This window comes from Echiichthys vipera (genome assembly GCF_963691815.1).
Source record: "Echiichthys vipera genome assembly, chromosome: 12".
NCBI classification, from domain to species: Eukaryota; Metazoa; Chordata; class Actinopteri; order Perciformes; family Trachinidae; genus Echiichthys; species Echiichthys vipera.
The window spans coordinates 29989324-30008347 of record NC_139837.1 but is presented as its reverse complement, the minus strand read 5'-3'; the positions used below and the strand labels follow the sequence as shown (position 1 = coordinate 30008347).

Here is a 19024-nt window from a genome sequence, read left to right as displayed (position 1 = left end):
GTTACATGAGAGAAACAAAATGACCACTCCGTACACTGATTTAACATCTCAGTCAGCCATTCAAAAATCTGCAAGAAAATCCACACATCACAAATCACAATGCCACTCATTTATGCATTGGCTAATGATAGATTCATGTTTACTCTGTAACCTGGTGTAATATTAACCATTCATACAAAACAATCCATATTAATCATTTGTCAGTGCTTTTCAATAATTTATTTTACGCATCCACTAAACAGTCTCTTAAAGCTGTCAGAGTTGAAATATACCTTTCTGGGTTAACCCACATATCTAAGGTGATGTAAAGTTCTAAAGTAAGTATTTGAAATTGGGTAAAGTTGAGGGAATGTTGGCCAACTGTGATAAAAACACTACAAGAAATATGCCAAATGTTATTAGAAAATATTGACACTACAATTATAACAATATTGCAATATATAAGTCTTTTGTTTTTGAATATCTGTGCTGGTTATGAAGGGAATGTTCTTGAAATTGATGAACAAACTACATCATAAGTTCTAGCAGATTCTGTTGAAAAGGTGGCCAAAAAGGCACAAAGTCTGTTCTTTGCCAACTGGAACATGTAGAATTTCCTTAAAGGGGAATTTCTGTGTTTTTCATCCAGGGCCCCATTTTGACAAAAAACAAGCACTTGTAATGGACCTACACTGGAGAACAAAATGAAAGAACAAATTATAAATACTATTGATAATAATAATCTGAAATATTGTTATTTTATTGTTCAGAATTTGATAGATTATCAGCTAGTACAGGAAGAAATACTGTATGATTTAAGTGTTTGCAAATTAATTAATCACCCTAATAATTATCAATAAGGCTAATTATTTTTTTCCCCTTCGAAAAGAGCACCACACCAATATCTTCACACTTTTTATTAAAGGGGTGTAATGATACACGTATTTGTATGGAACCGTCACGTTACAGGTACTTCTGGGTGGGTACAGAGGTGGGCCGCGGTACATAAATGTGGCATACATAGCATTGATATGGAGAATCTACAGTCTTCTTTTGAGGTGCGGAACTTAAAACTTAAAGTCGCAGTTCACCCTGAACCGTTTAGCCTCCGACTCAGCTCGCACGTGTGCAGCATGGGAGCGTAATAGTAGTCAGCGAGGGAGAGTCAGTGAGGGTAGCAGGGCAGCAGCAGGCATGCACAGCTGTAGCACAGTGCGGCCTGCACAGGCGCATCGTAAGACCGGGGCACCTGGGATCTCTTGCAAATAGCCCCAGACCCCTGTGCCATCATCAAAAAAAACATAATGATGATGAAAATAGTCCATAATAGTAGATTTTATGTGGCTGCAGCAGCCACAGGTGCAAAATTGTATCAGTGAAAACTGCAAAATTCTGACGTGTTCACACTGACAAGTGATACCTTCAAGATCAAACTTAAAGCAGTCTGACTTTCCGGTGTTTCTGCTTAACGAGTGACTCTGTTAACTGGAGACTTTCAGCTGAGTGCTTCTGTGATTGCATATGATTAAAACAGGGTTCTGTTTTTAAGAGAGATACTCAGACTGTATTAAAACAGGTGAACATGCATGCGAACAACCGCAAACCAACCTGGTGTAACCCAGGATATATCTTAGTACAGTCTCATGTTGCCGGGACCTCAAGCTGCTAGCTGTTAGCCTACGGTCATATTATCTGCCAAGGGAGTTCAGTCACATGATCACTGTCTGTGTTTACATCCCTCCCAGAGCGGATGCAGCCACTGCCTGTGACAAGATCCACTCAATCGCTGCAAGGCTGCAGACACATCACCCTGAGGCATTTATGATAATCTCTGGGGACTTTAATCATGCAACTTTGGACTCTGCTTTGGCTGTTTTTCATCAGGTAGACTGTCCCACCAGAAACAACAGGACAATTGATCTCCTGTATGCTAATGTAAGAGATGCATACAGAGCGACTCTCCTCCCCCCGGATAAAGTGTGTCCGAGACTACTGAAGACCTGCGGTGCAGAATTGGGGGAACCACTACAACAAATCTTCAACCTTAGCCTGCAGCTAGGGAGAGTGCCTACTTTCTGGAAGACATCCTGCATCGTTCCGGTTTCCAAGAAGAACAGGCCCATCAAGCTGAATGACTGGCACACACTTCACACCTGATGAAGACGTTTGAGCGACTCTTCCTCAGCCTCCTCAGACCCCAGGTACAACACTCTTAGGACCGCCTGCAGTTTGTGTACTAGCCAGATGTCGGTGTGGAGGATGCCATCCTCTACATGCTGCATCGAGTCCACCTCTATCTGGATAAGTGAAGCGGCACAGTGACAATTCTCTTCTTGGACTTCTCCAGTGCATTAAATACCATCCAGCCCCCTATACTTCAGAACAAACTGAACAGGATGGGAGTGGACCCCTATCTGGTGGGCTGGGTCAGAGACTACTTTACTGACAGGCCACAGAACATCAGGCTGAAGGAAACCACGTCTGACACTGTGGTCTGCAGCACTGGAGCCCCTCAGGGCACAGTGCTGACCCCTCTTCTCTTCACCCTGTACACCTTGGACTTCTGCTACAGCTCGGAGCTGTGTCACATACAGAAGTACACCGATGACACAGCCATCGTGGGATGTATCAGGGGTGCTAGAGAGGAGTATCGGAGTTCGGTGGGGGACTTTGCTCTTTGGTGCCACACTAACCACCTACAGCTAAACACTTCCAAGACGAAGGAGCTGATCATTGATTTTGGGAGGTCCAGACCAAGAACGTGACCAGTCCTGCTAGAGGGAGCTGAGGTGGAGGCTGTGGACGCTTTCAAATACCTCAGGCTGTGGCTGAACAAGAAACTGGACTAGATAACACACACCAGCCACCTGTACAGGAAGACACAAAGCAGGTTGTACTTCCTGAGGAGACTGCGGTCCCTCAACATCTGCAGCAAACTGCTGCAGATGTTTTACCAGTCCGTGGTCACCAGTGTCCTCTTCTACACTGTGGTGTGCTGGGGGGGCAGCATAATCAAGAAGGACACCTCCAGACTGGATAAACTGATCAGGCGGACCGGCTCTTTGGTCGTCATGAAACTGGAATCGCTGGTGAAGGTGGCAGAGAGGAGGACACTGGACAAACTTCTGGACATTATGGACAATGCCAGCCACCCCCTGCACACCGTCATCAGCAACCAGAGGAGCCTGTTCAGTTGAAGGCTGCTCCTGCCTAAGTGTAGGACCAACAGACTCAACCTTTGTCCTTCAGGCCATCATCTTCTACAACTCCTCACTCGGAGTGCCACTCACAATTGTGCAATTAATAACCTACTCATACATACCTGGACACTTATCTTCTTTGTTTTGTGCAATAACTTTATCCACCACTTAAGTGCAATAATTGAACATGTCTGCTCATTTCTGTTGTATACAGTCATACATATTTTATCTTGTACATTTTCTCTACATTTAACTTATCTGATTTAACTTTCTGTGAAAGTTTATTTTACCTGTATTCTTACATCCACTTCATATATATTTAACTTAGAGTTTAGTGTGTACTGTTTATTGTTTTTTTTCTGTATTTATTTACCTAAGAGTTTATTGTTTACTGTTTATTGTTTTCTAATACTTTCTGTATTTATTTAGCTAAGAGTTTATTCTTCTTATTTATATCTGATACTGTATTTTTTTTATACCTCCCTTGTGTTTTTGTAAGCTGCTGTAAACTCAGTTTCCTTGCGGGAGTCATCCTAAAGGGATCAATAAAGAGAAGTCTATGTCTAAGTCTAAAAAGGAGATCTGTTTTACTACACCAGGGTGACAGGTACTCGCTGGTGGCGCACCGATTTAATCGATTAACTTCCATTTATTCTCCTACAATGGCAGGACTACAAATCTCCTAAAAAAATTTAGTTTTTTGAAGTGGTGAATAAAATTCTACGCACACTTGTTTACATAGGCAAATTCAAAGACAAATAGATTTATTAAGAAAATTAATTAGAGATAGATATAATTAGGTAGAGCAACTCACTCTCCTTTTTAATAATTACATCTGCAGAAAGCACACAGTTGCATCCTGTCCATCATGTGGAGCACTGAAAATGTGAGAAAGAAGAATTCCCTTCCCTTCCACACAGGGACTCAAACCAGCAACCCTTTCGGTTCCCAGCCCAGTCACCTATGGACTGAGCTACTACTGCCCAAAGAAAGAGGGGCAAGTTAAATGAAAAAATGTACTATCTAGGAATTCACATCACAGACACCACTGACTGTCCTTTAATCTTCATTTTGGACACAATTGAGCACATTGACCTACACACAGTGTACAGTCAGTCTTGTTCAGTGTTGGGTGGTGGTTGGGCATTCATGTTGTATATATGTGTATGTATGTGTGTACATAGTTTATGTATACATATAGTGTATATGTGAGTACAGGGTGGTCTAATGCAGTTTTCGCACATATAACAGCTTAAAGTAATGCATACTAATCCAATTTTTTTCATGTATTTATTGCGTGTGCATTCCAAGTATTAAAAGCATGTGACGTAGTATAAGGCAGCGAATTGCCCAATAAGGAGGCAGGTTGGGGTTCGGTTCCTGGGTTTAGGCTGTTCGTAACCCGGTGCCGTTCGTGTCATGGACGTACTAAACCAAACAAAAGTCTTTTTTCTAATCCTAACCATGTGGTGTTCATGCCTAACCCTCACCGTCACCTTTTGTAGGCTAAAATCAGTCACGTTATGGTGTTTTTGGTGCGTTGATGTTGCAGACCACTTCCCGTCTGTAGTCCCGTACAACGTCCTACGAACCTGTTCATGAGGATACATTTGTGTGTATGTATATGTATATTCAGTACATGTATATATACATTTAGTTGTGTAGGCAGTCTTGTTATCAACCTACGTATGTTGATATGTTTCCTCTGACTAAGCTGCAAATGAAAGGCTGTCTCAGGATTAATAAAGTTGTCTGAATCTATATCGGCAGATTATTTGCAATCTTTCTGAAATTTCCCAGCTTGGGATCAATAAAGTATTTCTATTCTATTCTAAATGGCAATTTCACTGGCAAGATTAGGCCTTTGATGTTGTTAGACAATCGCCATCTGCGGGGTCACGTTACTTCCTCCTTATTGTCTGCATTCCTCTCTGACACATGTTTAATATTCAAATGGTTCCTATTTTTTGGACAGGGTGGCTGTCAGAAAGGTCTTAAACTATACCGTGATTATCATTGGAATTTCTTTTTTTTTTTACTCACCTAAAGCTATGTTTTGAGGGTTTTTTTTTCCTTTTAATGTCTAACCAGTAGATTTTTTAAGATTTGTGTTGACCTGGAGTTTTACCAAAACAATACTGTATAAGCTTTTGTTTTCGCGTTCACTGTAATTAAAGCCATGATGTTGAGCAATGCAAATCCAAACTGTTCATATTGTTTATATTTCTGCACTGTTCACTCAGTTAAATTGAAGATTTTTTGGCCTTGGCTGTCTAGTGACCGAAAAGAACCCTTTCCCAACACCTTTTCTCTTGTTTTTGTTTTTTTCCCCACCACAGCAAGGGAAGAGAATGTTGCCACTTTCCGTGGCTCAGAGTACTTCTGCTACGATCTCTCCCAGAACCCCATCCAGAGCAGCAGCGATGAGATTACGCTCTCCTTCAAGACATGGCAGCGCAACGGCCTTATCCTTCACACCGGCAAGTCAGCTGACTACGTCAACCTGGCGCTGAAGGACGGCGCTGTCTCCCTTGTTATCAACCTAGGCTCCGGCGCCTTTGAAGCCATCGTAGAGCCAGTCAATGGAAAGTTCAACGACAACTCGTGGCATGATGTCAAAGTGACCCGCAACCTCCGGCAGGTAAGGCAAAGAGATGGACCTGCAAAGCTCTCTTAAATCTTATCTTAATGAATGGTTTTGATGATGATATATAGCACTTGAGTTGTAACATATTAGATTTGTCCATTGCTGTGATACATCAGCACGTACTGTATCTTCATTTCTCATTAACATTTTTTGCCGATTTTTCAGCAGTTTGGTTTCTTTCAAATACCCGACATGTATACAGGATACTTGGTTGAATCAAAAATGCGGGATTACATACCAAGATACCTTATCATGTGTAGATAGTAGCAGTATTCTAATTTAAATTGAATCATTGTATAAAAATTCAGCCAACGTACAGTTCATGAGCGGTGAAATTAGCTCTAGAGACCAAAAGTGTTTATTTTTTTGTAGCAGGCAGTCTATGGGTGTGAACTCATTTTAACATGGATGTCTATGGGAGTGAACTCATTTTAACATGGAGGTCTATGGGGATTGACTAATTTTAACATGGAGGTCTATGGGGGTTGACTCATTTTAACAAGGGGTCTATGGGGATTTACTCTTGGAGAACGCCTCAAGTGGCCGTTGGAGGAACTGCAGTACAGCCCTGAGTCTGTCCGTTGAATAGCATACAGTGACAAACATTGTCTTCAGCATCAGCATTACTAAATACCTTATGTAAGCTAGTGCTAGCTTCATTTAGCCTCAGGACAGTTCAGTTACTGAACTGTAGAAGAGACTGAAGAAGAATGGACCAAGATCAAACCAGAGCAGTTTGGGAAACTAGTGATGTCCTTTGGGCGCAGATGTGCTGAAGTCATTCAAAGCTGTGGCCTTTGCACTTCCTATTCATTTTTGAATCCTATAGCCCGAAGAAAACAAATCGTTGAAATCTTCTCTTCTGACACAGTTACTGATCTCTTATTTTGTCACTGTTTTTTTTCACAAAATAAAGGTGTTTTTTTTAAAGTGCCTTGGTTATTTAAAAAAAAAACTAAAAACATGCTAGTACAGCAGTGGTATAGCCACAGAGGATGTTCTATCAAATTCTGAACAATAACAATTATCAATATTTTTGAACATATCAAGTATTTATAATTTGTTCTCTAATTTTGATCTCCAGTGTGTATATAAAGTACAATAGCCTGCTAAGCTTACTGGCTTGCTAGTTAGCTTTCTTCATTTTGACCTTTCCATTGCATTTGCAATTGGCAAATTTGTGTGTCAAAGTACCGGTAGGAGCCCCAGTTTTCAGGCTATTTATTTCCTCTCTGAATTCTCTCTTCCTCCCTCCTTATCTGTTGTATGGGCTGATCAGGGGGAGACACTGTAGTTATCCAAGACCTCTGTTACCCAAGACTGATCTCCACTTATCTGTACGATCTCTCACCAATCTGTTTGTTTAAATAGACACTAGCTTTAATACAATATACGAAGAAACCTAAACTGACTCATGTTAAAGTTGTGATCCTTAAAAGTTCAGTCCTTGATGATTTGCTGTAGGGGTGCAAACGGTTGTTGTCATTTCATTCCCAGTGACTCTGTTCTCAGACCAACCCTGTGGTGACACCCATGGCTACTGTTGATGACAGCAGGTTTAATAGTATAGCAAACCATAGTTGAGCAGCCACTTTGTTAGAAATGTAACAGAGGAGCCACTGGTTTGCAGGGCAGCAAAATAAATAGTAATAATAATGTTTTAATAAAAACATAACAGAAGTCATAGTTGCTGTGGTGTTGGAGGCGTGTAGCCTCTTGCCTGCAGTTTTTCATCTCACAGCCCACTGCTCCTGGCTCTTCCATTACTCCCAGAGAGATTTACAAGTCATCCACTGAGAACAAAAAAGCACCAAAATTACCCAAATTTTTATTTCTGATGAATGGTGTGATAGCTTCACAGTAACATCTACCCTGCCAGATGAATGCTTTAAGATATACAAACAGACAGATCGATAGATCGATAGATCGATAGATAGTAAATGTAACTAGTTGTTACATTCACCCATTCACACAGACATTCATACTGATGGCAGAGGCTACCTGCCCATCGTCTCATATAAACATTCAAACCACATCCACAGTGCAGGGCACAATTTGGGGTTCAGTGTCTTGCCCAAGGATACATCGACATGTAGTCCTGAAGAGCTGGGGATCTCCTGGCCTCTACCTCCGAGATGGAAAGGCAAAGTCTCTGTTTTATGCTGATGCAAAACTGGGCCCTGACACTGGTAAATAGTAAATAGTAAATATGAAGAAAACAAATGTGTACACTTGCCCCGTGTACACTTCATTTGATTTACTCTAATGTGTTAACAAACCCATTGTTCACTTGTATCAATTTGTTTCTTACCTACCCCACCTTTCTGCAAAGCAAACAGACATTGGACGCTCTGTGGTAAACACACTCCATTTTATGGTAGATATCATTGTTAATGTCATGTTTTGGTTTGCTGTGTACTACTCATGCTCCATTCGACTTCAGTACTTCAAGATAGCATTCCCAAAAACACAATGGGTTTTGTGTTTCCCTGCGTTCATGTTTGCTGTACTTTTCCTGTCCTATCATTTACATGGTTCATCCACTTCTGTTGGTTTTCTACTTTCCCTTTTACTATCTTCCTCTTCTTATGTCAAACATAACTTTTACTTCTCTAGGGTTTTAAAAACTTTGCATAAAGTTGTACTCCGTATGTTTCCGTCAATTTATTTGTCTGTTAGTTTACTATCTATCAAAGAGTGAGTTAAAACAATGGTAACTGATCATATGATCCACTAATTAAAGCACTTTTACTTGCCTTTTTGGCGAGTATTTCAATATCCGTGTCCGTGTTGCAAAAAAAAAGAAAAGGTCAACACACAGTGACCGGGAACGTGACAAGATGGAGGCTCTGAAAGAACAGGCTCACCTGCAGTTACATCTTACTGCCACAGAGTTCACTAGAAACAAGGTATCTCAAATCTTATGGAGTATGTCTTTAATTCCAGATTTTATTAAATGTTTTTTTGGTGATTACATTGTGAAAATAAGTGTGTTCCAAACAAAAAAAGAGAGAGAAAAAATCCACACTGGATCGCTTTGTTTGCAATTGTGGCATGTACCGAGTCCTCTTCACACTTCCATTATCCGACTGAAATAAATCATCGTCCACTGCTACATTGTACGGGAATATTCGGCAAAATTCGACATGGTCACAGCAAGGGTCATTCTGAAGAGGACTTCATTGAACATTTCTGGAAACCTCAGAAGAATCAGAAATACTTTTATAATCCCAGGGGGAAATTATTTTCGTTGCATTCTGAAACCCAGTTTTATTAATGGCTTGCACTGTGCCGTGCCGTGCCGATGTTGATGTTGCCACAGACACCTAATTCATAATATTGCAAATGCAAGGGCTTTCAACAGTGGACCATAGACTCAATTGACATATTGATGTTAGTTAAGATTGAACACATTTAATCTTTATGTAGTTATGGGTCTCTATGTATATAGTAACATACATAAGTACATTACTACTTAATCTATAACAATGTGTCATATATCTTAAAATGATGAACCGATCATGTGTTTTGAAGTCTTTAAATGTCCTTCTACACTGTGAATCCTGCATGCTTACATTCAGTTTTGTGTGGGGTGATACTAACTCCTCCATCCTCTCGGTTGGTGTTTTATCTGCTCCTGCATGTCTCAGCTTCTGCTATCTTCATTAGGTATTTTCCTCCTTTTACATATTTAGACTCAAAAGATGATCAAATAAAAACAGTAAACACCACATGCTTTCTTCATTATTAGTGCTACACAAAGATAAAAATCAGTTTCTCAGTGTCTTGTCCATGTTATCACTTTGACAAAATCTGGCCACAGACACACAAGCAAAATACTCCAAGTCTCCAGGACCATAGCATGATGGCAGTGTGCGCGCGCGCGCACACACACGCGCACACACACACGCGCACACACACGCACACACACGCACGCACGCACGCACACACACACACACACACACACACACACACACACACACACACACACACACACACACACACACACACACACACACACACACACACACACACACACACACACACACACACACACACACACACACACACACACACACACACACACACACACACACACACACACACACACACACACACACACACACACACACACACACACACACACACACACACACACACACACACACACACACACACACACACACAGTATGCACTGTTCACACTGCATAGTATGTGTACTTGAGAATGCCCAGATGTACACTATATGAGCAAGAATTTAAGAGTATGAGACATGAGCACATACTCCTCTGCCCCAGAGTGCATTACATCTCTTAAGGTTAAAGCTGTAAATATATCACTAACCATTTACATTCCCAATATGTGGTCAGTTTATCCAATAACACAAAAACATGTTATTTCCCAACTCACTGTTCATTTCTTACTGTCAGGTGACAATATCAGTGGATGGGATTCTGACCACTACGGGTTACACCCAGGAAGACTACACCATGTTGGGATCTGATGACTTCTTTTATGTGGGTGGAAGCCCCAGCACTGCTGACCTGCCTGGATCTCCAGTCAGCAACAACTTCATGGGCTGTCTCAAGGAGGTAAAGTACCTTAAATAATTGTTTACTGTTTGTTGGAGTGAAAAATTGTGCTGGCCAACCCATCCTGATCAGGACCCTTGGCTTCACTTGTCAACACACTGTGTAGCCCTGCGCATCCAGCTAAATGGACTTGTATAGCGCCTTTCTTGAGTGGGGTAAAATAAGTTTGTTTGGAACATAATTACAGTGATGATAGCATAGATGGGACACAAACAGAGACCTGAGGAACCTATTGTTTTTGAAGATTTTTTTTTTTTTTTACTGCGCCATCGCATTTTTGAGGGGCTTAGGATGTACGAAGGCGCACAGATATTTGCACACAGCTCAGAAGTCGGGTTTGGGTGTGGCCAGCGGGCTACATAGCACCCCCAAACACAAGCTATGGTTAGAATAAAGTTCCATTGATGTCCATGAAATTTGGTGGGATAATTGCTCATATTAAAGAACACATACATTTTTGGGTATTTTGTTCGACGGACAGAAAGTCAGCCATCTTGAATTTCATGCATCAATTTTCATTTTACAAATACATGTTTGAGTATAGTGTTTGAGTCCAGATTTCAAATTGTTTTTGTAAATCATGGACGTTGTGTCCTCTGGGCCAAAGAGGAAAAGGACCATCCGGATTGTTATCAGCGCTAGTTCAAAAGCCAGCATCTGTGATGGTATGGGGGTGTGTAAGTGCCCATGGCATCATGGGTAACTTTCATATCTGTAAAGGACCCATTAATGCTGAAAGGTTCATACAGGTTTTTGGGGCAACATATGCTACCATCCTAACAACGTCTTTTTCAGGGACGTCCCTGCTTTTTTCAGCAAGACAATGCCAAGACACATTGTGCATGTGTTCCTTCAGCGTGGCTTCATAGTAAAATAGTGCAGGTACTAGACTGGCCTGCTGCAGTCCAGACCTGTCTCCCATTGAAAATGTGTGGAGCTTTATGAAGCACAAAACACAACAACAGAGACCCGGACTGTAGAGTAAAATCTAGCAAGAATGGGAAAGAATTTCACTGACAAAACTTCAACAATTAGTGTCCTCAGTTCCCAAACGCTTACCAAGTGTTGTTAAAAGGAAAGGTGATGAAATACAGTGGTGAACATGCCTCTGTCCCAGCTTTTTTGGAACGTGTTACAGGCATCAAATTCAAAATGAGTGAATATTTGCAAAAAAACAATAAAGTTAATCAGTTTAAACATTAAATATCTTGTCTTCGAAGTGTGTTCAGTTGTTCAGATTTGCAAATTATTCAGTTATTAAGTTTTACACAACATCCCAACTTCATTGGAATAAGGTTGTATAACATGATACAAAATGCCTCTCATTTTACATGTGCATCATTAATTATGAAATCGCAGTCCTGACTAATGCTCATAACAGTGTATCTCATATGTTTGTGACACCAGATCAGGTAAATAAATGTAAGGTTCTGCAAAGTGCAGCATGGCCTGCTGTCACTGGATTCCTTTTTGTTTTGCTTTTTCTTCCATGGGGTAGAGATATTTTGCTGATTTAAATTCACCTCTGTCATATGGCCGTGTGGGCAGAGTGTTTCCCGTCATCTGGTGGATTTTCGGCAGACCTTTGCTACTCCGCACCAACATGGAGGGAAGCACTATTCATCTACACTGCCATGACAAAGAGATGGCTTAAAATAGGGAAATCATTCCTTTAGTGCGCCGACATTACCAAAGCAGCAATAAAAGAGTTTCCTTGTTTGCACTTCTTTGGGTGTGATTGAAATCGCATACTAACAAACTATTAATACTACTATTACCTGAAATTGAGTATGCACCAGGGCTGTATGTTAACTTTTCCATGCACATAGCACCTGTGCTATAGAGGCCAGAGAGTTGTAGCACAGCCTAAAAATGCCTGTCACCTCTACAGAGGACAATTAATGCCGCTCATCACTTACACAGTATCAGCAAGTGTAATGCATATAATGTAATACAATAATAACAATTCATGTTTACGTAACAGGTGTGACATATTTACACATGAAACACTGCCAGACTAAAGAATGAATGAATGAATGTTCCATCTTTGTATGAATGGAACTCCAGGTCCTGCTCTCATTGGAGAATTATAAAGAAGTTTTAAATAACTTGGAGGCAAACACATCTGGCTGTAGATATTCTGAATGATAAATTAATTATGCTCCGTTTTGATATATTTGCTGTTTCTCTTATTTGATATATTTTTATTGTATTATAGTACTGTATTTGGATGTATATTTGCGCTTTTCACTTGTTATTTGATATATTCTTTATTGTAATGTATAATTTTGTATTGGCTGCTCATTATGTTAGTCAGAAATGTTGTCAGTGGTGCTGCTGTCTGTCTCAGGACACTGAGAGTCTGGAGGATTTTTTTATTTATTTCACAGAAAGAGCTCGCTGACATTAAACATCTCTTTTCAAATGCAGTGTAACGGTCAAAGCTAATGACACAGTATCATTACCGTTATGTGTAATGTTACAATAAACCTGTAACATAAACTTGCCTTTAGCAGATTTTGTGTACTTGAGAATGCCAAGATGTATACTACATGAGCAAGAATGTATGAGTATGAGACATGAGCACATCAAATCAAATCAGCTTTATTTATATGGCTCTTCATATTTTTCGGTAGCACAAAGTGGCTCACAGAAAATAAAAACAAAACGAAAAACGAACAACAAAGAAACACCATGAATACCCAAACCTCCACATATACACAAAGACATACTAACTGTTGCTGAGGAGACATGGTTGGGCACCGAGATCTGAGGTGAGCAAGAAGCTACCTTTGGGGGCTGTAAGGTGTAGAGCTCTCTACCCACCTGGGCCAGGGCAGTCCATGGGACAGCACACCCTTCGGTGGGCCAGAAACACCGGGAGCAAACACTGGAAAAACGAGGCTAAAACAGTAAAAGGTATGAAATAAACACTAAAACAGGATAAGCAAAAAAAATCATATTAGAATAGTAATAAAAATTGTAGGAAGCATGAAAGGAAGGAACAAGTCAGTTAAAAGCCTGACTTAAAAGGACACTCATCGACCCAACAATGCATTGTGTCTTTTAAAGTGAAATTCCGGTGTAAATTCATCCCAGGGGTTTTTTTAGCCATCGAGACAATTTCTTTTGTGTATGAACTGTAGGAGAGTAAGCCTACCTTTGTTATTGCTAGAATATATTAGTTGCTGAATTAACTCGAAATTTAGGATTTATTTTACCTTGAAGTGGGGCACCACACCAAAATAAGACAGGATGTTTATTAAACTTTGGTGAAGGTTTAATACCTGTTAAAATTTAAACAATCAATTACTATCAGTCTCATCTTGAACACGTTAGTTCGTACCAGAGCCTTATCAGTGACCAAAACTTTCTGTACAGAACAGAAGATTCTCACGACGTAAGGTCAAACATTTATTTGACTACCTAGCAAGGAGAACACAAGATGGTGCAACACTGAATAGAAGTGAAAAAGGGTTAAATGTGGATATAAAAAGCTTAAGACCAGATTGAAGCAGACCTACGGGGCTGGTTTATAATATTACTGGAGGACTTAAACTGGCTCTAGTTAGCCTGTCAACAGAACTCAAATCAGAATTTCACTGTCACCAACGTTTCAACCAGGAGCTGTATTAAAAGGCCAACCTTACTTTGCCGTTGACTACTTTCCCGGTGTTTGGCGGACCCGAGTTCTAGTCTGTAGACTGGGTCAGCTGCGCAGTTGGTCTGCTGCCGTCCCGGCTTGGATTCAGCTCTTCAGGTGGCTTGCAGCTCTGCACATGGCTTGCCTCTGGCTGTTGTGGGTTGACAAATTCTGACCAGTTCTGAACTAGAGTTTGATGTAATTTGTCAGCCAGACAAAAAGGCAATGACAGTGCGAGAGGTTTTACTATACTTATGAGATAAAAACGTGTCGTAGAAAACTAGAAAGTTGCGCGATAAAAATAGAACAAATACTTTAGTAAGAAAACAAAATATAAAGCAATGTCTCTTGCTAACTTTGGGTTAACAAAGTTGAACAAAATAAACAACGCAGAAGAGGGAAAGGAGAGAAGTGCAGGAGGTGAGGTAAACAGAAAGGTCAGAGGTGCGAAGAGAGACAGAACTGTCCCTTCCTTATCTACAGGGGTAGTGAGAAGGTGGCTCTTTCTGACCCAGCCCTCTGGTTCTGAACCAATTAACTGCTTTTATGCCGGAATTCTAACAGGGAAGATTAAACTATCTCTGGTTGATTTTCCGTTATTAATCTTCTCGATATCCAATTTAACTAAAAATATTTAGGCAAACAGTTTTAACAGATACTGAGTGACGGGGCCTATTATTTAAACACAAAATATTTCAGGAATTAGACAGACTTTGAACTTCTGAAACCACATAAACACAACAAGAAATGCATATACTGTTACACATTTGCAACAGCCAGTCGCGATGAAACATCAAACTTTAACTGTTTTTCAAACAAAATCCTGTTTAGTCCTTCACTGAAAGTCCCTCTGTCTCCAAAACAGAGACCGATCACCCAGTTCGAATTGCGGTCAGATTTGATTTAGGATAAAAGGGTCCTTCATCCTGAAGTTCTGGGTTTTAATTACCCTAGGAGGGTTTGAGGTTGTAAAACACACCTTCTCATATTGAAACAAGTATAAAAACGTATCTCCCACTCCCTGTGACGCTGAGCAGAAAAGCAGACAAAGACTCACATGGAGCAAGGTCCTACAAAACTATTAACATAGATTTTCCGGAGAGACACTAACAGTAGCTAACAGCCTTTTGCGGCTAACAATGATTAGCTCGGGTCGTGAGTTGGACGCAATAGAAACAACTTTCCTAACCACCAATACTGCTCCAAATAACACCAAACCTCTGAAGTAGCATGAGAAGAGTCCTGGCACATTAACTGAAGCACTAACAACGTAGTTAGTGAACACAGTTTATTAAGAGTGTTTTGAAAGACTTACCTACTGGCCCAGGTACCAGCTGCTCCATTCCAGTCGATTACCAAATGCAATCTAAAGGGAACGAGCCCACTGATGATTTATACCAGCAATTCAATTTTATTTCTATTGCCAAATCATAACAAGTTATCTCAGGACACTTACAGAGTAGGTATAGACTACACTCTGACTTATGATTTACATAGACTCAATGTAAATCAATTCCCCCCCCCCCCCATTGAGTACGGTGGCAACGAAAACCTTCCCTATAATAGGCTGAAACTTCAGACAGACCCAGCTCTATGGAGGACAAACATCTGTCTTGACCAGTTGGGGAGGAAGAAAAGGAGAGAAAGAGGGAAAAGACAGACAGATGCACAGAGAGAGACAAAGACCGACAGACAGACACTTCCAGAGATGCAAGCGACCACAAAAGTAACTGACTAAAGTGATAGCTAAAGCAAGGTGAATATGACTTACATGTTATGGCTGTAACTTGTGGTGTATGGACCCAATTGCAGTACAAAGGACTCAGAAAAAGTGGTAAAGTTCAACGGTTTACTCAGAATCAGGCGGACAGGCAAACAGTACGGAAAACAGCAAACAGAAATCAGGAGAGGAGAGGAGAGGCTAAACTCTTGGTCAGGGACAGAAGGCTGGGTCGATTTACCAGGATGCAGATGAATCAGGGACAGGCGAGGTCGGTACCAGGAAACCAGGCAGAAGAATGCTGGAAAGTCTTGCATGGCATAGAACAATCTTGCAAAGGAGTGAGTGTGGAGCTGGTGATTATATGCTGGGCTGATTGCATGTGATGAGAGGCAGCTGTGCGCACAGGTGAGTAGAGTGAACTGACGAGGTGGGTGTGGCTGGATTCATTAATGGAAAACTACTGAGGGCTGGATGACTGAACTGTGACAATGGCAGTTAATACAGCAGAACACCAAGAAACAGGCTCAACTTGGGTGACAGAACATGGCAATGATAATAATTATGGTGGCAAACATGGAGGTGAATTAGTTACATGCATTGATGAGACATGAATGATACAGAGAGATAGGATAAAAGCTCAGAATATCAACCACAGGATTATCCCCCGGCAGGCTAGGCCTATAGCAGCATCATTAAGCATGACAAAATCAGCTTAAAAATAACAACATTGGTAAGGGCTCGTAAGCCCTAGCTGTAAGCTTTATAAAAGAGGAAAGTTTTAAGTTTACTCTTAAATATGGGGACAGGGTCTGCCTCCCGAATAACACTAGGGAGTTGGTTCCACAAGAGAGGAGCTTGGTAGCTGAAGGCTCTGCCTCTCATTCTACTGTTGGAGACTCTAGGAACGACAAGTAGCCCTACATTGTCAGAGCGCAGCGATCTAGTTGGGTAATACGGGTCTATGAGCTCTTTAAGATACGACAAAGCCTGACCAATAAGAGCTTTGTAGGTAAGGAGAACAATTCTAAATTCTATTCGAGATTTTACAGGTAGCAATTGCAAAGAAGCTAATACAGGAGAAATATGTTCTTCTATTCTATCTTCTATTTGTTTTACTCAGTACACGAGCTGCAGCATTTTGGACCAGCTCGAGACCCTTAACAGACTTATTGGAGCAACCCCATAATAAGGTGTTGCAATAGTCCAGCCTAGAGGTAACAAATGCATGGACTTGCTTTTCTGCATCTTTCTGAGACACAATGTTCCTAATTCTCGCAATATTACGGAGGTGAAAATACGCAGTCCTTGTCGTTAGTTTTATGTGAGAATCGAAGGACATATCCTGATCAAAAATAACACCCAGATTCCTCACTGAGGTGCTGGAGGAAAACACAACATTATCAAGAGTAATAATATCTTTAGCTATTGAGTTTCGGAGGCCTTTGGGGCCAAGTACAAAAACTCCAGTTTTATCTGAGTTTAACATCAGAAAATTGCAGGTCATCCATCTTTTTATTTCCTTAATGCACATTTGAATTTTAGCTAACTGATCGGTTTCTTCTGGTTTGATCGACAAATATAATTGTGTATCATCAGCATAACAATGAAAATTCATGCAGTTCAAGCTTAATTGGGGTTCCTTTAATGGCAATTAAATGCCCCAGTCTCTGTAACAGGATGCGATGGTCAATAGCATAGAGAGTCCTTTGTCTGAAGCTATTAGAAGGTAATTTGTATTTTTTTACCAGTGCTGTCTGTGCTATGATTCGCTCTAAATCCTGACTGGAAGTCCTCAAATAACTCATTATTATGTAAAAAGTAACACAGGAAATGGCGACTAATTTTTCGGGGATTTTAGAGAGAAAAGGAAGGTTAGATATAGGTCTATAGTTGGCTAGAACCTCTGGATCAAGACTGGGCTTTTGAAGAAGACGTTTAATAACAGCTAATTCAAAAGAGTGTGGTACATAACCTGCTGATAGAGACATATTAATCACATCTAGTACAGGAGTTCTAACTAAAGGTAACACTTATTTAAGTAACTTTGTTGGAATAGAGTCTAGGTGACAAGTAGAGGGCTTTGATGCCGAAATAGTAGATATTAGTTTGTTAAGGTCAACTGTAGAAAAGCAGTCCAAGAATATATCAGGTTGTAAAGTTGTTTCTGAGGTTCCTAGGTTTGCAAAAAAATTGGTGCCAAGCGAGTTGATTTTGTCTCTAAGAGTTATAATTTTATCATTAAAGAAGGTCATGAAGTCGTTACTACTGAGGGTTATAGGAATAGATGCCTCAATAGAACTGTGGCTCTCTGTAAGCCTGGCTACAGTGCTGAAAAGAAATCTAGGATTGTTCTTAATCTCCTTTCTTGCCAAACTAAGCGAGATTCCTCCAATTTAGTCGAACGCCATTTACTTTCCATTTTTAGCGATACTTGTCTTAATTCACAGGTTTGTGAGTGATACCATGGAGCTAACTTCCTCCATTTCATTATCTTCTTTTTACAGGAGCAATAGAGTCAAGTGTTGTTCGTAGTGAGCCTGCAACACTGTCAACAAGGTGATCAATTTCAGAGAAACCGTCGTTAGTACAGGAATATGGAATATTAGGATAAGGCAATAAATTAAATGCAGATGGAATTGCTTCCTTAAATCTAGTGTAGAAACGTTAGCCTTTAGGTGAGTAGTCCTGTAATATGAATTCAAAAGTTATTTAATAATGGTCTGATAAAATAGGATTCTGTGGAAAGACTATTAAGTCATTGATTTCCACACCATAAGCCAAAACAAGCTTGAGGGTGTGATTAAAACAGTGAGTAGGTTTATGTACACTGACTAAAAACCAATTGAATCTAATAGAGAGATAAATGCAGTACTAAGGCTGTTGATATCAACGTCCACGTGAATATTAAAATCTTCTACAATGATTACTTTATCAGATTTTCTGACTAAATTTGTCAGCAGAAGGTCTGGCCGCCACGTACCCTCGCATGCCTGACCATCGAGGTCCCGACAACCAGCACGGATGTTCCACGGGCTGCCTGGAGGTGCGCCGGCCTGCGGCTGCTCCTAACCGAGACGGGGGGGATTGGGTTGGACCAGTGGATCCCGGCTCTTGGGTCGGCAAGAGCCATGACCGGCTGAATGGACGGATCTCGGGGATGAGCTGGAGCATATACCCAGTGTAGGGAAATCCTGAAGGCTTAGGACTTCAAACCTGTTATCCAGTGGTAGATCCGGCGGC

General features: G+C 40.7%; 1 protein-coding gene across 1 annotated transcript in view; it reads left to right on the top strand.

Annotated features, from left to right (window-relative positions):
• Positions 1-19024, top strand: part of nrxn3a (neurexin 3a) — a gene marked incomplete at both ends in the record, with an annotated part of 319661 nt that overhangs the window by 114662 nt on the left and 185975 nt on the right. Inside the window, 3 exon segments of the mRNA XM_083924038.1 lie at positions 5457-5509; positions 5512-5820; positions 10257-10418. Coding sequence (XP_083780164.1) covers positions 5457-5509; positions 5512-5820; positions 10257-10418 — 524 coding nt within the window.